The sequence below is a fragment of the Crinia signifera genome, chromosome 6 (assembly GCF_055691185.1).
Source record: "Crinia signifera chromosome 6, ASM5569118v1, whole genome shotgun sequence".
NCBI classification, from domain to species: Eukaryota; Metazoa; Chordata; class Amphibia; order Anura; family Myobatrachidae; genus Crinia; species Crinia signifera.
This window is the reverse complement of record NC_139222.1, coordinates 285,198,704-285,220,813: the sequence shown is the minus strand read 5'-3', so window position 1 is coordinate 285,220,813 and position 22,110 is coordinate 285,198,704. Positions and strand designations below refer to the sequence as shown.

At 45.6% G+C, this 22,110-nt stretch overlaps 1 protein-coding gene across 5 annotated transcripts in view; it reads right to left on the bottom strand.

The window, feature by feature from the left end:
• The window catches only part of SORCS1 (sortilin related VPS10 domain containing receptor 1), a 501,652-nt gene that overhangs the window by 120,219 nt on the left and 359,323 nt on the right, over window positions 1-22,110 (bottom strand). For all 5 annotated transcript variants that reach the window (XM_083149856.1, XM_083149858.1, XM_083149860.1 and 2 more), the window contains exon 8: window positions 20,682-20,771. In XM_083149856.1, the coding sequence (XP_083005982.1) occupies window positions 20,682-20,771 (90 nt within the window). The remainder of the gene's footprint in view (window positions 1-20,681; window positions 20,772-22,110) is intronic.

Here is a 22,110-nt window from a genome sequence, read left to right as displayed (position 1 = left end):
AAGGGATCTGAACGGCGCAGACCCACGTACTAAGAACAGAACCTACATAACACATGAAGGGATCTGAACGGCGCAGACCCACGTACTAAGAACAGAACTTACATTAGACAGGAAGGGATCTGAATGGCGCGGACCCCCATACTAAGAACAGAACCTGCATAAGGCAGGAAGGGATCTGAACGGCGCGGACCCCCGTACTAAGGACAGAACCTACATAAGGCAGGAAGGGATCTGAATGGCGCGGACCCCCGTACTAAGGACAGAACCTACATAAGACAGGAAGGGATCTGAACGGCGCGGACCCCCGTACTAAGAACAGAACCTACAGAAGACAGGAAGGGATCTGAACGGCGTGGACCCTGTACTAAGGACAGAACCTACATTAGACAGGAAGGGATCTGAACGGTGCAGACCCCCGTACTAAGGACAGAACCTGCATAAGGCAGGAAGGGATCTGAACGGCGCAGACCCCCCTACTAAGTACAGAACCTGCATAAGACAGGAAGGGATCTGAACGGCGCAGACCCCCGTACTAAGGACAGAACCTGCATAAGTCAGGAAGGGCTCTGAATGGTGCGAACCCCCGTACTTAGAACAGAACCTAAAGAAGACAGGAAGGGATCTGAACGGCGCGGACCCCCATACTAAGAACAGAACCTGCATAAGACAGGAATCAGACATAATACCGGGGGGATTTACATTCAGTTGATTACAGAATTATTACTCGAGGTAGCTATTAATACGCATTTACACTGCACATCACCCAGCGGGAACCAGGATAATAATGTAACCTTATGGTAATCTGTTTATAGATGAACTACCCATCAATCAAAGACCATTTCCTGTACGCGCAGAGCTCATTTTCCAGACAACACATGTAAATGTCAGCTATGCAATTAAATTTGTTTTTCGCTGCTCTCTCTCTCTCTCTCTCTCTCTTTTTCTATTGCTCTCTCTTTAAACACAGTTAAAAAACACAGAGACCAGCTCATCCGGCCTCTCATTAATCCCCGGGTTACTTTAAGATAGAATAAAACTCTTTCTACCAAACCCCCCCCCCCCAACACACACACCAAGCCCCCTCCCCACCCCCAGTCAGATGCTCTGAATGACTTCCAGCGAAAGCCCATTCTATTATGTCTGACAGCGGTGAGGGTCCTGAATGGAGGGGATGCGGTCATTTTGTCTACAGCATTATGGTCGACAGTCATTAGGTCTAAACCATTAGGTTGACATGGTTCTAGGTCGACATGGTTCTAGGTCGAAAGGTCATTAGTTCGACAGGTTGTTAGTTCGACAGGTCATTAGTTCGACATTGTCTAGGTCGACAGTCAAAAGGTCAACATGGAGTTTTTCACAGGTTTTTTAGCCAACATGTTTCGACAGGCGGTATTTTGTGCCCTACCATCCACTAGGGCGTGGTGGGAGAATAAAATAGTGTGCAGAGTGCAGTGAGCAATGCGAGGGGATGCGCTGCACTTTAAACTGTGTCCATGTTGACTGTGTTGACATTCAGGTAAAAAAAAACAGTGAAAAACCGGATGTCGACCTTTTGACTGTTGACCTAGACAATGTCGAACTAATGACCTGTCGAACTAACAACCAGTCGAACTAATGACCTTGCGACCTAGAACCATGTCGACCTTTTCCCACGTAGACCTTTTCCCATGTCGACCTAAAGGTATCGACCTAATGACTGTCTACCAAAATGCTGTAGACCAAATGATCCCAACCCGAATGGAGATGTGTTAGAGAATACACAAAGGGCGTAATTCAGACCTGCTAGCTAGGCTGCGTAGTGAGCAGGTAAACACCACCCCACCAAATGCACGCCTACCCTGACGCCCGAATCCCAGCGCTACGCAGCGAGCGGATGTCTACGCTTACACAACACTTGCACCCGCGCAGATCACCATCGCTGATAAAAGTGAGCCTGGACCTTTTTTTTTGCCCATTCATCTGCAAATTGGGGGTGGGCGCTGACGTCATATGACATCATCCACCCACACCGAGCAGGCATGGGCACACTTGGGTCCACCCAGCGTCTCTGTGGGCGCTCCCACCATTTTTGTGGGCACGCCCATAAAAAGTTAAGCGGACCCCAGCGAACACCCCCTGCCTGTCACTCAATTTGAGAAAAACACTCCCAAGGCGCATGGGCACACCCTAACCATTGGAGACAGGGCGGAATTCGGACCTGAATGACCTCAAAGTTGTTGAATGTACAGATATTTCATATTGTGGCCCTGGTATACCACGTTTCACACATCCAAAGGAGACGCTCAAATGTTCTAATGTTCTATTCGTTATCCGCAAGTGGCAGTAATGGGCACAGATAGTCGTTCAATATTCATTCGCCTAGTGAATTCGCAAAGTGTGATCAGGTTTGCATAACCCCCATCGGCCTAGTTCTTGTTGGCTCGGCAGAAATCGCTGCTTACCGAGCGCTGAAACGTCCGCTAGTCGTGCCAGCTTAGCCAACGATAGGATGCATCGCAGCAAAAGTTCATGGTGGCTACATTTGTACATCCCGTCCATAGAGTGGCTGATCATATTTACAATGCGGTACAGTGCCGAGCCCTCCTGGTTACCCTGGGGAATGGGTATCAGGGGACTAGTATTAAAATATAGTCTTATCCTTTATGAATTCTGGCTGTATTATATTATCCACGAGTAGCCTGTATTTAATGTTAATGTTCCTATACATTGCTGTATTATATTATATTATTTAATGTCAATGTTCCTATACATGGCTGTATTACGTTATCCACGAGTAGCCTGTATTTAATGTTAATGTTCCTATACGTGGCTGTATTATGTTATCCACGAGTAGCCTGTATTTAATGTTAATGTTCCTATACGTGGCTGTATTACGTTATCCACCAGTAGCCTGTATTTAATGTTAATGTTCCTATACGTGGCTGTATTACGTTATCCACGAGTAGCCTGTATTTAATGTTAATGTTCCTATACGTAGCTGTATTACGTTATCCACGAGTAGCCTGTATTTAATGTTAATGTTCCTATACATGGCTGTATTATATAATCCACGAGTAGCCTGTATTTAATGTTAATGTTACTTTACGTGGCTGTATTATATTATCCACGAGTAGCCTGTATTTAATGTTAATGTTCCTATACGTGGCTGTATTATATTATCCACGAGTAGCCTGTATTTAATGTTAATGTTCCTATACGTGGCTGTATTATATAATCCACGAGTAGCCTGTATTTAATGTTAATGTTCCTATACGTGGCTGTATTACATCATCCACGAGTAGCCTGTATTTAATGTTAATGTTCCTATACGTGGCTGTATTACATTATCCACGAGTAGCCAGTATTTAATGTTAATGTTCCTATACGTGGCTGTATTATATTATCCACCAGTAGCCTGTATTTAATGTTAATGTTCCTATACGTGGCTGTATTACGTTATCCACGAGTAGCCTGTATTTAATGTTAATGTTCCTATACGTGGCTGTATTACATTATCCACCAGTAGCCTGTATTTAATGTTAATGTTCCTATATGTGGCTGTATTACGTTATCCACGAGTAGCCTGTATTTAATGTTAATGTTCCTCTACGTGGCTGTATTATATTATCCACCAGTAGCCTGTATTTAATGTTAATGTTCCTATACGTGGCTGTATTACGTTATCCACGAGTAGCCTGTATTTAATGTTAATGTTCCTATACGTGGCTGTATTACGTTATCCACCAGTAGCCTGTATTTAATGTTAATGTTCCTATACGTGGCTGTATTATATTATCCACCAGTAGCCGGTATTTAATGTTAATGTTCCTATACGTGGCTGTATTGCGTTATCCACCAGTAGCCTGTATTTAATGTTAATGTTCCTATACGTGGCTGTATTACGTTATCCACCAGTAGCCTGTATTTAATGTTAATGTTCCTATACGTGGCTGTATTACGTTATCCACGAGTAGCCTGTATTTAATGTCAATGTTCCTATACGTGGCTGTATTACGTTATCCACGAGTAGCCTGTATTTAATGTTAATGTTCCTATACGTGGCTGTATTACGTTATCCACCAGTAGCCTGTATTTAATGTTAATGTTCCTATACGTGGCTGTATTATATTATCCACGAGTAGCCTGTATTTTATGTTAATGTTCCTATACGTGGCTGTATTATATTATCCACCAGTAGCCTGTATTTAATGTTAATGTTCCTATACGTGGTTGTATTACGTTTTCCACCAGTAGCCTGTATTTAATGTTAATGTTCCTATACGTGGCTGTATTATATTATCCACGAGTAGCCTGTATTTTATGTTAATGTTCCTATACGTGGCTGTATTACGTTATCCACCAGTAGCCTGTATTTAATGTTAATGTTCCTATACGTGGCTGTATTACGTTATCCACCAGTAGCCTGTATTTAATGTTAATGTTCCTATACGTGGCTGTATTGCGTTATCCACCAGTAGCCTGTATTTAATGTTAATGTTCCTCTACGTGGCTGTATTATATTATCCACCAGTAGCCTGTATTTAATGTTAATGTTCCTATACGTGGCTGTATTACGTTATCCACGAGTAGCCTGTATTTAATGTTAATGTTCCTATACGTGGCTGTATTACGTTATCCACCAGTAGCCTGTATTTAATGTTAATGTTCCTATACGTGGCTGTATTATATTATCCACCAGTAGCCTGTATTTAATGTTAATGTTCCTATACGTGGCTGTATTACATTATCCACGAGTAGCCTGTATTTAATGTTAATGTTCCTATACGTGGCTGTATTATATTATCCACCAGTAGCCTGTATTTAATGTTAATGTTCCTATACGTGGCTGTATTATATTATCCACCAGTAGCCTGTATTTAATGTTAATGTTCCTATACGTGGCTGTATTACGTTATCCACCAGTAGCCTGTATTTAATGTTAATGTTCCTATACGTGGCTGTATTACGTTATCCACGAGTAGCCTGTATTTAATGTTAATGTTCCTATACGTGGCTGTATTACGTTATCCACGAGTAGCCTGTATTTAATGTTAATGTTCCTATACGTGGCTGTATTACGTTATCCACCAGTAGCCTGTATTTAATGTTAATGTTCCTATACGTGGCTGTATTATATTATCCACGAGTAGCCTGTATTTTATGTTAATGTTCCTATACGTGGCTGTATTATATTATCCACCAGTAGCCTGTATTTAATGTTAATGTTCCTATACGTGGCTGTATTACGTTATCCACCAGTAGCCTGTATTTAATGTTAATGTTCCTATACGTGGCTGTATTACGTTATCCACGAGTAGCCTGTATTTAATGTTAATGTTCCTATACGTGGCTATATTACGTTATCCACCAGTAGCCTGTATTTAATGTTAATGTTCCTATACGTGGCTGTATTATATTATCCACCAGTAGCCTGTATTTAATGTTAATGTTCCTATACGTGGCTGTATTACGTTATCCACGAATAGCCTGTATTTAATGTTAATGTTCCTATACGTGGCTGTATTACGTTATCCACGAGTAGCCTGTATTTTATGTTAATGTTCCTATACGTGTCTGTATTATATTATCCACCAGTAGCCTGTATTTAATGTTAATGTTCCTATACGTGGTTGTATTACGTTATCCACCAGTAGCCTGTATTTAATGTTAATGTTCCTATACGTGGCTGTATTACATTATCCACGAGTAGCCTGTATTTAATGTTAATGTTCCTATACGTGGCTGTATTACGTTATCCACCAGTGGCCTGTATTTAATGTTAATGTTCCTATACGTGGCTGTATTACATTATCCACCAGTAGCCTGTATTTAATGTTAATGTTCCTATACGTGGCTGTATTACGTTATCCACCAGTAGCCTGTATTTAATGTTAATGTTCCTATACGTGGCTGTATTACATTATCCACGAGTAGCCTGTATTTAATGTTAATGTTCCTATACGTGGCTGTATTATATTATCCACCAGTAGCCTGTATTTAATGTTAATGTTCCTATACGTGGCTGTATTATATTATCCACCAGTAGCCTGTATTTAATGTTAATGTTCCTATACGTGGCTGTATTACGTTATCCACCAGTAGCCTGTATTTAATGTTAATGTTCCTATACGTGGCTGTATTACGTTATCCACGAGTAGCCTGTATTTAATGTTAATGTTCCTATACGTGGCTGTATTATATTATCCACCAGTAGCCTGTATTTAATGTTAATGTTCCTATACGTGGCTGTATTACGTTATCCACCAGTAGCCTGTATTTAATGTTAATGTTCCTATACGTGGCTGTATTACGTTATCCACGAGTAGCCTGTATTTAATGTTAATGTTCCTATACGTCGCCGCAGCTCAGCCCGAAGGTTACTCCGTTTTAGAATTGTTGATTAGGGGACTTGAGCTGGAAGCTTTGATCTCCATCTTGAATTATGTATAACGTTTAAATTTTGATTTTTACATTGGTATTTTACATCCGTTTTCATTTTTCAAACCACTATTTTGCTAGGTCTATATTTTAGGAAGAACGGACATCTGATATACAGTAGCCTGACAGCCCCCTTCTCCAAGACTGACAGCTCTATCCTCCAAGACTGACAGCACTTCCAACACGACTGACACCTCCCTCCTCCAAGACTGACAGCTCTCTCCTCCAAGACTGACAGCTCTCTCCTCCAAGACTGACAGCTCCTCCAACATAACTGACACCTCCCTCCTCCAAGACTGACAGCTCTCTCCTCCAAGACAAACAGCTTCTCGAACATAACTGACACCTCCCTCCTCCAAGACTGACACCTCTCTCCTACAAGACTGACAGCTCCTCCAACACGACTAACACCTCCCTCCTCTAAGACTGACACCTCCCTCCTCCAAGGCTGACAGCTTCTCCAACATGACTGACAACTCCCTCCTCCAAGACTGACACATCCCTACAACAAGAATAACAACTGCCTCCAATATGACTGAGAGCTCCCTCCTCCAAGACTGACTGATTCCTTCTCCAAGACTGACAGCTCTCTCCATCATGCTGGTCAGCTCCTCCAAGTTTGACAGTTCCCTCCAACACGACTGATGCCGCCCTCCTCCAAGACTGACAGCTCTCTCCTCCAATACTGTCAGTTCCCTCCTCCATGACTGACCACTCCCTCCTCCAAGACTGACACCTCACTCCTCCGAGACTAACAGCACCCTCCTACAAGACTTACAGCTCCTCCAACACCACTAACTGGATAGGTCATTAGGTCTTCAACACATAGGGTCGACACCATGAGGTTGACAGACAACAAGGTCGACATGGGTCAAGGTCGACATGTGTCTAGGTGGACAGGTCATTATGCCGACAGTCAAAAGGTCGACATGGGGTTTTTCAGTTTTTTGAGCTGACATGTGCCGGCAGATGGTATTTCATGCCCTACCATCTACTAGGGAGGGGTGGGAGAATAAAATAGTGTGCCAAGCATAGCGAGGCACCGTGCCCAAAGCATTGCGAGCGAAGCGAGCAATGCGAGGGGATGCGGTGCACTTCAAACTGTGTCCATGTCGGCTGTGTTGACATTCGGGTAAAAAAACAGTGAAAAACCCCCATGTCGACCTTTTGACTGTCGACCTTGCCCATGTCGACCTAATGCTTGTCTCGACCTAATGTCCTGTCGACCTTGACCCATGTTGACCTAGACCCATGCCGACCTTGACCCATGTCGACTTAGTGTTGTTGACCCAATGCTTGTCGACCTAGTTGTTGTAGACCTAACAACCCCAACTAACACCTCCCTTCTCTAAGGCTGACACCTCCCTCCTCAAAAACTGACAGCTCCTCCAACACGACTGACACCTTCCTGCTCCAAGACTGATACCTCCCTATAACAAGACTAACAACTGCCTCCAATATGACTGACAGCTCCCTCCTCCAAGACGGACAGCTCCTCTAACACGACTAACACCTCCTTCTCTAACACGACTAACACTTCCCTCCTGCAAGGCTGACACCTCCCTGCTCCAAGACTGACACCTCCCTACAACAAGGCTAACAACTGCCTCCGATATAACTGACAGCTCTCTCCTCCAAGACTGACAGCTCTCTCCAATACGACTGACTGCTTCCTCCTCCAAGACTGACACCTCCCTCCATCAGAGTAATTTGAAAGACAGGGTAGGGATTGTCAAAGGTGTGGTGCACCAGGAGAGAAAAAAATAATAATTTTTACACATAAAAAATACCTTTTATTGGTTTCTTTTAAAACTGCGAAATATACAGACTAACATATAACATGAAACAGTGAGTACAGTGATTTTAAAAACTGCACGTGCGGTGTCAACATGCAATGCCCTCTACTGTGAAGATACACTCTTTGGTTATTTTCACTTTTTACACTTATGTCCCTTACGGTATCTGATGACTATTTTAGTCTAATTACAGATATCCACGGGTAGGTGTGTTTATAAACAGAAAGGTTGAGTGATCTATACGGGTGTCACTAGTGTCTCTTATTTAAATGAATTGATATCCCTGAATCCGTGTATGTTCATAGGTGTTGCTGGATTGAGCCAGTCCCCAAATCTCTTGGTGTGTATGTTATCCCCAATATGGGAGGCATTTATTGTACACTCAATTTAAAGATCTGGTGTTGGTCTTATGTGGGTATTAAAGACCAGTGTTATAGAAGGGAGACAAATCCCTGTTGGGTCACCTTTATTATTTTATTTTACCACAAATTTGAGGGTTTTTGCACTATCTCAATTCGCCGATATTAGTGCTATACACCATTCATGTGGATATTTAGGTATAGGTTTTGAGCCAGAACTCAAAATCTCCTGATGTGTACAATATTCCCAATTTCTACGGTGTTAGGTGCATACTTGGATTGGATGTCCAATATTGATCTTTATTGGATACGGTGGATTAGTTGATTAAGGGGGAGAAATATCCCAATTGGGTCCCCTTTATCTTTGGGCCACACTTCAAAATATTATTGTACTCATTCACCGATGGGGGTTCTATGCATATATTCCTCACGGATATAGTTTTAACAGGGAATAATATGTCTGCTGGTGGCCTAATTAGATTAATCCCCTAATTATAGGTCTTAGGCTGTATCAATTAGTCAGTGCTTACTACGGGTTTTAACAACAACGATTGAGGACGGAAACAGTGTTTAATCAAGAATTGATATTGGTCCTGTTGTTTATAGCCCTCGTAGATAGCGTTTTATCATATAGGTCAAGGCAAAGTGTAAAAGTCTCCTGCGGGGTTTGACAGCAGAGTTTAAGGACAGAGACACTGTTTTGTCTTATGATGATTAGCTGTCCTGTTGTCAATTGCCCGCTTTTGAGACGTTGCATTGAGTGATCACAGCATATAATATGATCCGCTATATCAATTTAGATCACAGGTATGATCATGGGGTGAGAGATTTATTATATCAGCGGAAAAGCAGCCTGGTGGGAACGGAGCAGTCAGGTCTCCTATGTACGGCTGGAGACCAGACTCTGTTACCCGCACGGGTGCTCAACGGAGTCCCAGGCACTAAGAGGTTCACCTTCTGCAGACATATAATGAATTATGACAATTTAGACATTAGAGTCCTAAAAAGGACTAGTATAAGAGACAAAGTGAAAGTATATCAATGGAAGTCCTTACAAGGACTATATCAGGACACAAGTAGAGGCATGCAAGTGAAGCAACCGCACGGCTAAGGTGGCCGGCGTACGCTTCGCAGATCTTCCTCAGGGCAGAAGATCTGCGAAGCGTACGCCGGCCACCTGAGCCGTGCGGTTGCTTCACTTGCATGCCTCTACTTGTGTCCTGATATAGTCCTTGTAAGGACTTCCATTGATATACTTTCACTTTGTCTCTTATACTAGTCCTTTTTAGGACTCTAATGTCTAAATTGTCATAATTCATTATATGTCTGCAGAAGGTGAACCTCTTAGTGCCTGGGACTCCGTTGAGCACCCGTGCGGGTAACAGAGTCTGGTCTCCAGCCGTACATAGGAGACCTGACTGCTCCGTTCCCACCAGGCTGCTTTTCCGCTGATATAATAAATCTCTCACCCCATGATCATACCTGTGATCTAAATTGATATAGCGGATCATATTATATGCTGTGATCACTCAATGCAACGTCTCAAAAGCGGGCAATTGACAACAGGACAGCTAATCATCATAAGACAAAACAGTGTCTCTGTCCTTAAACTCTGCTGTCAAACCCCGCAGGAGACTTTTACACTTTGCCTTGACCTATATGATAAAACGCTATCTACGAGGGCTATAAACAACAGGACCAATATCAATTCTTGATTAAACACTGTTTCCGTCCTCAATCGTTGTTGTTAAAACCCGTAGTAAGCACTGACTAATTGATACAGCCTAAGACCTATAATTAGGGGATTAATCTAATTAGGCCACCAGCAGACATATTATTCCCTGTTAAAACTATATCCGTGAGGAATATATGCATAGAACCCCCATCGGTGAATGAGTACAATAATATTTTGAAGTGTGGCCCAAAGATAAAGGGGACCCAATTGGGATATTTCTCCCCCTTAATCAACTAATCCACCGTATCCAATAAAGATCAATATTGGACATCCAATCCAAGTATGCACCTAACACCGTAGAAATTGGGAATATTGTACACATCAGGAGATTTTGAGTTCTGGCTCAAAACCTATACCTAAATATCCACATGAATGGTGTATAGCACTAATATCGGCGAATTGAGATAGTGCAAAAACCCTCAAATTTGTGGTAAAATAAAATAATAAAGGTGACCCAACAGGGATTTGTCTCCCTTCTATAACACTGGTCTTTAATACCCACATAAGACCAACACCAGATCTTTAAATTGAGTGTACAATAAATGCCTCCCATATTGGGGATAACATACACACCAAGAGATTTGGGGACTGGCTCAATCCAGCAACACCTATGAACATACACGGATTCAGGGATATCAATTCATTTAAATAAGAGACACTAGTGACACCCGTATAGATCACTCAACCTTTCTGTTTATAAACACACCTACCCGTGGATATCTGTAATTAGACTAAAATAGTCATCAGATACCGTAAGGGACATAAGTGTAAAAAGTGAAAATAACCAAAGAGTGTATCTTCACAGTAGAGGGCATTGCATGTTGACACCGCACGTGCAGTTTTTAAAATCACTGTACTCACTGTTTCATGTTATATGTTAGTCTGTATATTTCGCAGTTTTAAAAGAAACCAATAAAAGGTATTTTTTATGTGTAAAAATTATTATTTTTTTCTCTCCTGGTGCACCACACCTTTGACAATCCCTACCCTGTCTTTCAAATTACTCTGTCTATAAATTGTCTGTGGTAGCACACCTCTGCAACCCCATATGCTACGTAAACAAACACCAATACGTGCAGAGGGCCTATATTAAAGACTTATATAGCTTTAATGTGAAAATCTTGTGCGACTGAACCTACCAAAAAACCCCACTCTGTTCACCTCCCTCCATCATGCTGGTCAGCTCCTCCAAGTTAGACAGTTTCATCCAACACGACTGACACCTCCCTCCTCCAAGACGGACAGCTCTCTCCTCCAATACTGTCAGTTCCCTCCTCCACGACAGACAGCTCCCTCCTACAAGGATGACAGCTCCCTCCTCCAAAAAGGCAGGTCCCTCCAAAAAGACTGACACCTCCCTCCTCTGAGACTGACCGATAACCCCATATTACTGACCCCTCCCTCCTTCAAAACTGACAGCAATGTACTGTAATCAAACTGAAATGTTGCTGTTATACCTCGTCTCCTCTGAGTATTATATCCCAGTGCCGCACCTCAGCATTTATATATACACAGCCCCATTTCCAGTCAGTACAACTTCTTTATTCTCTCCGTATGTGTTCAGGATAAAGGGGGTTATTCTGATTTAATTGGTCCCCGCACATTTGCAGGGGGGACCACCTGCATGTTTGCTGTCCAGCTAGCAACTAGCAGTGTGGACGGGGGTTGCGTCTGGTGGAGGTGGAGGGCACAGCCCATGGGAACACCCAGCATTTCATGTTCGCTGACCATCGAATGAGGTCTCCCATGCACCCAAAGATTAAACAAATCATCCATTCACAGCTGTGCGGGGGATCGCGACATGCAAGGGGGGGGGGGGGGTCATGCGTGTGGCGGGCGGTGTCTGGGAGACTCACAAGGCTGCGAGTCAACCTGAATAAGGTCCAAAATACAACAATCTTCCATGTGTTTTGTTTCATTGCATTTCTTTCTCTGGCTCTCGTTGTGTCTGAGAAACCTCGGAGGGGAATTATAAACTCATTCTGAGCTGGATAAATTGTAATTCAGGTGCTGAGCTCAATGTGCAGCAGAAAGGAGCAAATCATCCCGCCAGCGTCTACAAATCCACATGTATCAAGCTGTTTTCTTACAGTAAATGGCAAACGTGCAGGAGACGATGGGAACGTCACTTTCAGACTTATAGAATGAGGGGGAAATGAATTCAGGGGAAACAGAGGATGTAGGTTCTGATTCAGATGCGTTAGCAAAGGGAAAAAAAAGCGCACAACTGGGAAACACCGTGCTGTGCTGCAGGTGGGGAAGATGTAACAGGTGAAGAGAGAATTAGATTTTGGTGCAGTGTAAAAATAAAGCAGCCAGTATTTGCCCTGTACACAAAAAAAAGTGGCAAGGAAAAATGCAGGCGTGTCAAAGCCTGTAAGGGGAGGATGTGTGACATCAGTAGCAGGCCGGATACAGTATGGCTGTATTAGGGGAGGGTGTGTGACATCAGTAGCAGGCCGGATACATTATGGCTGTATTAGGGGAGGGTGTGTGACATCAGTAGCAGGCCGGATACAGTATGGCTGTATTAGGGGAGGGTGTGTGACATCAGTAGCAGGCCGGATACAGTATGGCTGTATTAGGGGAGGGTGTGTGACATCAGTAGCAGGCCAGATACAGTATGGCTGTATTAGGGGAGGGTGTGTGACATCAGTAGCAGGCCGGATACAGTATGGCTGTATTAGGGGAGGGTGTGTGACATCAGTAGCAGGTCGGATACAGTATGGCTGTATTAGAGGAGGGTGTGTGACATCAGTAGCAGGCCGGATACAGTATGGCTGTATTAGGGGAGGGTGTGTGACATCAGTAGCAGGCCGGATACAGTATGGCTGTATTAGGGGAGGGTGTGTGACATCAGTAGCAGGCCGGATACAGTATGGCTGTATTAGGGGAGGGTGTGTGACATCAGTAGCAGGCCGGATACATTGTGGCTGTATTAGGGGAGGGCGTGTGACATCAGTAGCAGGCCGGATACAGTGTGGCTGTATTAGGGGAGGGCGTGTGACATCAGTAGCAGGCCGGATACAGTGTGGCTGTATTAGGGGAGGGCGTGTGACATCAGTAGCAGGCCGGATACAGTGTGGCTGTATTAGGGGAGGGCGTGTGACATCAGTAGCAGGCCGGATACAGTATGGCTGTATTAGGGGAGGGTGTGTGACATCAGTAGCAGGCCGGATACAGTATGGCTGTATTAGGGGAGGGTGTGTGACATCAGTAGCAGGCCGGATACAGTATGGCTGTATTAGGGGAGGGCGTGTGACATCAGTAGCAGGCCGGATACAGTATGGCTGTATTAGGGGAGGGTGTGTGACATCAGTAGCAGGCCGGATACAATATGGCTGTATTAGGGGAGGGAGTGTGACATCAGTAGCAGGCCGGATACAGTATGGCTGTATAAGGGGAGGGCGTGTGACATCAGTAGCAGGCCGGATACAGTGTGCCTGTATTAGGGGAGGGCGTGTGACATCAGTAGCAGGCCGGATACAGTGTGGCTGTATTAGGGGAGGGCGTGTGACATCAGTAGCAGGCCGGATACAGTGTGGCTGTATTAGGAGAGGGTGTGTGACATCAGTAGCAGGCCGGATACAGTGTGGCTGTATTAGGGGAGGGTGTGTGACATCAGTAGCAGGCCGGATAAAGTATGGCTGTATTAGGGGAGGGTGTGTGACATCAGTAGCAGGCCGGATATAGTATGGCTGTATTAGGGGAGGGTGTGTGACATCAGTAGCAGGCCGGATACAGTATGGCTGTATTAGGGGAGGGTGTGTGACATCAGTAGCAGGCCAGATACAGTATGGCTGTATTAGGGGAGGATGTGTGACATCAGTAGCACGCCAGATACAGTATGGCTGTATTAGGGGAGGGTGTGTGACATCAGTAGACGGCCGGATACAATATGGCTGTATTAGGGGAGGGTGTGTGACATCAGTAGCAGGCCGGATACAGTATGGCTGTATTAGGGGAGGGCGTGTGACATCAGCAGCAGGCCGGATACAGTATGGCTGTATTAGGGGAGGGCGTGTGACACCAGTAGCAGGCCAGATACAGTATGGCTGTATTAGGGGAGGGCGTGTGACATCAGCAGCAGGCCAGATACAGTATGGCTGTATTAGGGGAGGGTGTGTGACATCAGTAGCAGGCCGGATACAGTATGGCTGTATTAGGGGAGGGCGTGTGACATCAGTAGCAGGCCGGATACAGTATGGCTGTATTAGGGGAGGGTGTGTGACATCAGTAGCAGGCCAGATACAGTATGGCTGTATTAGGGGAGGGTGTGTGACATCAGTAGCAGGTCGGATACAGTATGGCTGTATTAGGGGAGGGTGTGTGACATCAGTAGCAGGCCGGATACAGTATGGCTGTATTAGGGGAGGGTGTGTGACATCAGTAGCAGGCCGGTTATTCCTGTATTCATTGCAGCTGCCAAATTCGAGGCTACTTTTGGCGAGTGTGAAATTCGTTTGATGCTGAGCCTGCTGTAGTAGGTTTTGGGTATTTTCGATCGGGTGCGACGGATGTGCAGCCGTACACATGCATTCACTGTCTATCTAGATGCTGGATGCCTCCGAAAATGTTGGTATCCTAACCAGGGCATCATACATTTACAGTACCGCTTTCACATAACAAAAATAATTTGGTTGTTGCTGGCTCGACCTGGGTCTTTGTGCGATGTGAAAGGGTCTTTTTGAATTTCCCGGGCCCAGGAACCCAGACGAGGGGGACCAGCGGTGATGGTGGGGACCCGGGGCAAGTCTCTTGCGCACGCGCTACTGGCGGGGGCTGTTGATACTTTTTCCAGACCCTGCAAAGACTAGGCCGGCGCCATCTGTATATTTGCAGTCAAAATCACAACGGTCAAAATACCGACAACCATTGACCGACGGTCAAAATCCTGACAATGTCAGAATACCGACATTTAAAATCCTGTCAAGGTCAAAATACTGACATATAGAATGTAGACAGGTGTAAAAGTCGACAGGTCGCAAGGTCGACATGGGTTTTTTCACTGTTTTTTGAGCCGACAGGTGGTATTTCATGCCCTACCATCCACTAGGGCGCGGTGAGAGAATAAAATAGTGTGCGGAGTGCAGCGAGGCACCGTGCCCGAAGCTTTGCAAGCGATGCGAGGGGCTGCGATTGACTTAAAAATGTGTCCATGTCGATTATGGGCAGTATTCAATGAGAATTATTGACGATGTGCAGCGAATCCTGTTTAGGATTCGCTTCACATTCGCCACTGCCCGCCACGTTCCGGAGCTTCGCCGGCTCCAGTATTCAATGAATCAGGGGCTCACTGCCCCTGACCGGCGAATTTTAACTCCTGCGGCGGATGGCGCAGGGAGCCTGAGGACTGCGGCAGGCAGGAAGATGGAAGTCTCCCTGCCTGCCCCAGAACGTTTGTGTGGGGGAGGTGGGCTCCCCGGGAGCCAGGCAGCACAGGCTGCCCCCCGGGATAGCCAACAGGGGACCAGGTATTCACTACACCCGATCGTGCATATGTAATGATCGGGTGCAGTGAATATATGAATATCTAATGAGCGGCTCGGTCCCGGCCCCCTGCTGGCTGCTCTGTGTAAAAAAAAAAATATATATATATATATATATATATATATATATATATATATATATATATATATATATATATATATATATACTAGGTGATTCATCGCGCCCTACGGGCGCTCTTCACACCGTCGTAAGGGGCTGCGCCCCCTTAATTTGTGAACATTTGTATATGAGAAAGATGGTTAGAATTGTATGAAAGATGCCTGTATTGCAACTTGAGTTATAGGTGAAATGTGTTAAATAGAGAGCATATGATTTGGAAGGTGGGTGTATTGTTTTGTTTAATTAAAAAGCGGTTACAGAGTAAGATGTACATTGATAGTGTGGATGGTACAGTGACATTTGTGGGTGTGGGGGGGGGGCTGTGTGTGCATGTTGTTTAGGTGTGTGTGCGTGCAATAGTATAGTAGGGTGTTTTTGGGTCAGCGGCTTCCCACTGGCGGAGGTCACGACACAGGAAAACAGGAGGCTGGGTAGTGATAGGGGTGTGTGGACATAAGGGGGACTAAAGAGGAGGGTGGGAGATACTGGGCAGCTTCTGCCAGTGGGTGAGGGTCCAGTGTGGCAGTACAGGTGTACAGGATGGTGGCCCTGAGTCAGTGTCTCCTCCTACTGGGTGGGAGTTAGGGTACATGAGAGCAGGAGGCTGGGCTATGAGGCATGATAGGGGCATGTGGCCAAAACAGCGTCAGCGACTCCCCAGTGGTGGAAGTTACGGTTCAGGAGAGCAGGAAGCTGGGTAGTGATAAGGGTGTGTGAGTATACGGGGGACTAAAGAGGGGCTTAGGGGTGCCGTGAATTGTGGGAGGGGCGTAGGGGGTGCCGTGAATCAAGGGAGGGAGGGGGCGCAGGTGTCCGCGAATCGCGGGAGAGGGCGGGGGTCCGCAAAGCGTGGGAGGGGGCGTGAATTGCCGGAGGGGGGTTTGCGAATTGAGGGAGGGGGGGTGTGCGGGGGGTGACGTGAATCGTGGGAGGGGGGCGTGAATCGTGGGGGAGGGTGCGCGGGGGGTCCGTGAATTGCGGGAGGGGGGGGCACGGAGCACGATGAATGACCTAGTTGGTTATATATTCTTGTAGAAGGATGGTAGGATGTTGCTGTCCTTCAGAATGCATTTACATAAACAGTAATAGTAGCAGTAAAAGATCTGACTTAAAACACCTACAGTAAAACAGAACAGGTGTTATATATTATACAAAGAATTGGTTGATGATGTGTAGGTTGACGCGCACATAGTTGTCACTGTAAAAAAATTGCTACAAGAAAAAATCAACACATAAAGGTCAACACATGTAAATGTTGACATAAGTGTGGCACTTCATTGGTGTCCATGTCGACACATGAGAATGAATATGAAAACATTAAAAAAAGAAAAATAAATCTTCAAAAACTCATGTCAACCTTTTTCATTGTCGACCATAGCCGTGTCAGTGTTTTGCATGTGCCATTTAATCCTGGGGTTGCCGTGAATCGCGAGCGGGGGTGGGGGGGGAGGGAGGAGGTGAGGTGTGTCCGCGAATCACGGGAGGAGGGGTCGTGGGTGGATGCCGTAAATTGCGGGAGGGGGGGTCGCGGGGGGGTGTGGGTGCCGCGAATCGTGGGAGGGGGGACGCGGGGGGTTGCAGTGAATCGTGGAGGGTGGGTCACAGGGGTGGGGGGTTGCCGCAATGACAGGGGGGATCGCGGTAGGGGGGGTCGCGGGGGGTGGGGGGTACCGCGAGGAAGGGGGGGCCTGGGGGGTTGGCACAAATCGTGGGAGGGGGGGTCGCGGGGTGCCACGAATCGCAGGAGGGGGGTCGCCGGGGGGTGCCGCGAATCGCCACAAGAAAAAATCAACACAGAAAGGTCAACACATGTAAATGTTGACATAAGGGTGGCACTTCATTGGTGTCCATGTCGACACATGAGAATGAATATGAAAACATTGAATAAGTGAAAAATAAATCTTCAAAAACTCATGTCAACCTTTTTCATTGTCGACCATAGCCATGTCAGTGTTTTGCATGTGCCATTTAATCGTGGGGTTGCCGTGAATGGGGGGGGGGGGGGGGGGGGAGGGACGCATTGCTCTGTTTCTGGACTTTCTTCTTAATTTATGGATTACCATCACCTGTGCTTAAACACCTTTCTTATCAATTACCCTGTTTAAAACAGGTGATGACAATCATATATTAAGATGGAAGTCCACAAACAGAGCATTCTGTCCCTCCTGGAGAGGGTCATGTTGGGAGGTATGGAGGGGCGGGGCGCTCACCTGGTGTGTCTGGTGAGTAGCTGTGTCTTTGCTGTGTAACATGGAAAGGGCTGGTTGTCTGTCATGTGAGTCAGAGGCTCCACCCAGCGTTACAGCTTCAGACACACTTTGAGTGACAGATATAGCCAAATATATAAGAGATATATATATATATATATTTTTTTTAATTACCGTATATACTCGAGTATAAGTCGACCCAAATATAAGCCGAGGCACCTAATTTTACAACTAAAAAAAACTGGGAAAACGTATTGACTCAAGTGGGACCCTCACTCTAGTATAAGCCGAGGGGGGATTTTTCAGCATAAAAAATGTTCTGAAAAAGTAGGGTTATACTCGAGTATATATGGTAAATATATATTAATGTGCTTACAGCACATGAATACAAATAGCATGCCCCTCCTCAGAATAAAATTCCTGATTTTTTTTACACCAAATGTAAAAAACAAAACCCTTTATTTTAAAAGTTCACCTTCCACTTCACCATAAAAAGATAGCGATTACTACTCGGTGAACCATGGCGATAAAAACCTTGAAATGTATTCGCCATCTGGTCATTGAATAGGGTGATTCACCGTTTTAGTCAAAAAAAATCGCCTTACAGCACGAAAATAGCACAAAATCGCCATAAAACATGGCGAATCAGCCTCATTGAATACTGCCCTATGTCGATACTCGGGTAAAAAAACAGTAAAAACCTTGCGACCTGTCGACCGATAGTCATGTTGACTTTTTCACCTGTCTACATTCTATATGTCGGTATTTTGACCTTGTTGGGATTTTAAATATCGGTATTTTGACCGTTGGGATTTCATACTGAATCCGTATATTTACATACATTACAGGGTAAATAATAAATATACAGAACTTAGTTTGTAAAAAATGAAATGTTGAGAAATGCCGACTTAGATTAACTACGCCATCGCGCCGCTTCACGCCATCACCCACCATGCAGACCGTGTTATTCACACATAACCCCATCCTGTCCCATCACACTTTGGGGGTTTACCGGACGGTAGATCTTGGCCTACAAGAAGCGCAGTCCATCTATAGGGAACAGATTAACAACGCCACAGCAAGAACGTATACACTACCCGGTGCCTGACCAGCGCAGCTAATGAACGAATGAGAGAGAAGATGGAAGCCTTCGAAACCCTTCCTTGGTGAGCGACTACATTGTCTCAACGCCTCAGCTCAGCAGCCAGATTTAATTATTATTTCCAGAGGAGCCGTGCGGACGGGAAAACCGTCTTCCATGACACAGGTCGGCCTGACGGTTAGATTAATTAGAACGTCCGTCCTGTGGGAGAAGCGCATGTGTAATACAGAGGAATCTCTACATACTTCCCTCAGTAACGGCGGGTGATGGATGACAGGAGGAACAGCACAAAGAAACACTGGCAGGTTCTGCTGCTGATAAATGACAGAACAAAGGTGCGCGCTGTGACCCGGCAGGTGTGAGGGGTTCTCCCTACGTGTTAATCATACTTCCAGGTGGTTGGGATTAGATAATACAACAGGAATGATAGTCTAAGTAGGGCTGTGGGGGACGGCAGGTATATAATCTAAGCAGGACCCTCCGCCACATATTGCTAATTCCAGCAATGCCGTATTCACAGAATCATAGGATGACCCAGCTGGCAATGCTCGGCAAATACTGTATTGACATTTACTAGGTCGGCAACGACAAAAGATAGATGTTGACACAAGTAAAATTGACCTCTGGACAATGCTTTTCGCAGAACGATATGGTCTGAATTGGGCCCCATGTAACAACCAACCAGCACCAAACTGTCATTTTGCAAACACAGCTTGTAAGGCTGGGCCCACCCACAGCGGCCAAGCGGGCCCCGTTCAGTGTGTATGCACTTACTGATGCTGGCACCTCGCTGGGTCCCCGCCACCACAGGTGAAACCAGATGCTAATGAGTGGTCCCAGTTCCAAATTTCTGAATTTACAAAGAAATAAATTATACGTGGCATAGGTGCGAAAGCAAAAGAGGGACGTGGCCTCACTGCATGGGGCGTGGCCTTGCTGGAAGGGGTGTGGCCTTACAGGAAAGGATTACCTTATACCCCATACATTGGCCAACACATGAGATCAGTGTACTATATTGTCCCACATTCTTTAAAATTGCAAGTCTTTAATCCGATGACACCATGATGACCAGACACCGGTATCAGAGTCACACGCTGGACTATGGGGTCGGTGGTCGGAATGATGGGTGGCGCCTGGGAATGGCGGGAGGGCAGTGCAGCATCCAGAAAGGGTCGTGAAGCTCGTTATGCTACATCACTGCATCATGCGCAAGCCGAGAGCAAGTAAGCTCAACGGGGGTTCCCATGGGCGGGTACCCCTGCCCGCCACCCCCCGACCCCTCTCACCCACCGGCCGCAAGGTTGGGTCCATGCACCAAGTGTCTCCCATGCGGGCATGCCTCATTCATACCAGGCCGCACTGTATTGTGCGCCAAGAGCCACTCTAATGAGCGTGGCTCCACCTGTATAGTCCTATGCTGTGTGTGAGCTGGAGAATGAAGTGAGGTCACTGTACCTTGGGTAACGCGTACTTGGGAAGCTTCATCTGTACAAACGGTTCTCTCCTGTACGAGACGTAATAGTGCGGCCGCCCCCCAGACGTCAGCTGCAACAGACAGACACAGGAAGGTCACTTACCGCAGTAGACACATAATATAAAGCATTTCTATATTTATACATAATACAGTCGTTTTACAATTGGAAACAACAGTAACAGAAGAAAACTGGGTAATAACAGACAGAAATACAGATGTGTCTACATCTTTGCCGACGCTGTGCCACACCATGACATGCATGTTGCCAGTGAGGGCCCACCGGTCCTATTTTAGAAATATTCAGTTAGAGGTGGCGAGATGACATCCAAGATGAAACGTCAGAAAGGTATCAGTGACACGGCCCGATACAGATGGGGATAGGTCCGGGGAGAAGAGGTAGACGGGAGTATACTCTGTGTACAGACGATACTGAAATCCGAAAGAGATGATTCGTTTTCCAAGAGATGTGGTATAGACTGAGAAAAGCAGAGGACCAAAGGGCCTAATTCAGACTTGATCGCAGGCCAAATTTGATTTCTAAATGGACAAACTCATACTGCACTGCAGGTGGGGCAGATGTAACATGTGCAGAGGGAGTTAGATTTGGGTGGGGTTGGTTCAAACTGAAATGTAAATTGCAGTGTAAGAATAAAGCAGCCATTATTCCCCCTGCACAGAAACAAATTAACTCACCCAAATCAAAAGATGCCCATACACGGTACAATATTCCCTGTGTGTTTTGAACTGGATCGCATCGCATGGTGCATCGCACAGGACCATTGTACCGTGTATGGGCACCTTAACTCTCTCTGCACATGTTACACCTGCCCCACCTGCAGTGCAGCATGGTTTCGCCCATTTAATAACAAAATGTGCCCTGCGATCAGGTCTGAATTAGACCCCAAGACAGAGTTATGAGGTTCCCCCACTGATAGGGGTAGTGAGGAGGACGAGGACGCTGATAGAGCTTTTAAATTGGCCGGATATACTGTATAGAGATGATACACTGTGACAGGGCCAGCAGGAACATACCTGACAGGGATAGAACCGCAGGAAATGGTTGCATTGAATCCAGTGCAGGAAATAGGTGTGGTCAAGTCTAAAGCATGCCTGATTGCAAACACTTGGCAGCTGGTTTTAAAATGCCCTTCAGAGACATTGCTCCTGATGCTAGACAAGCTGGCCAGGTGAAAGGCCTGAAAGTGGTTAGTCTTAGGGGTCCTGGAACTGGTCTGTGAAGGAAATCACACCCTGTTTGTAAAATACCTTCTGTGACCTGTGGTTTACTAAAACACACACACACATGTATCTTTGGATTATGGGGTGATTCCCATACAGAATATCTGGGGGCGTCCTTGGCCAGGCTGCTGTGCGGTGACACACGTCTGGGTAAAGCCTGATATGTCAGAC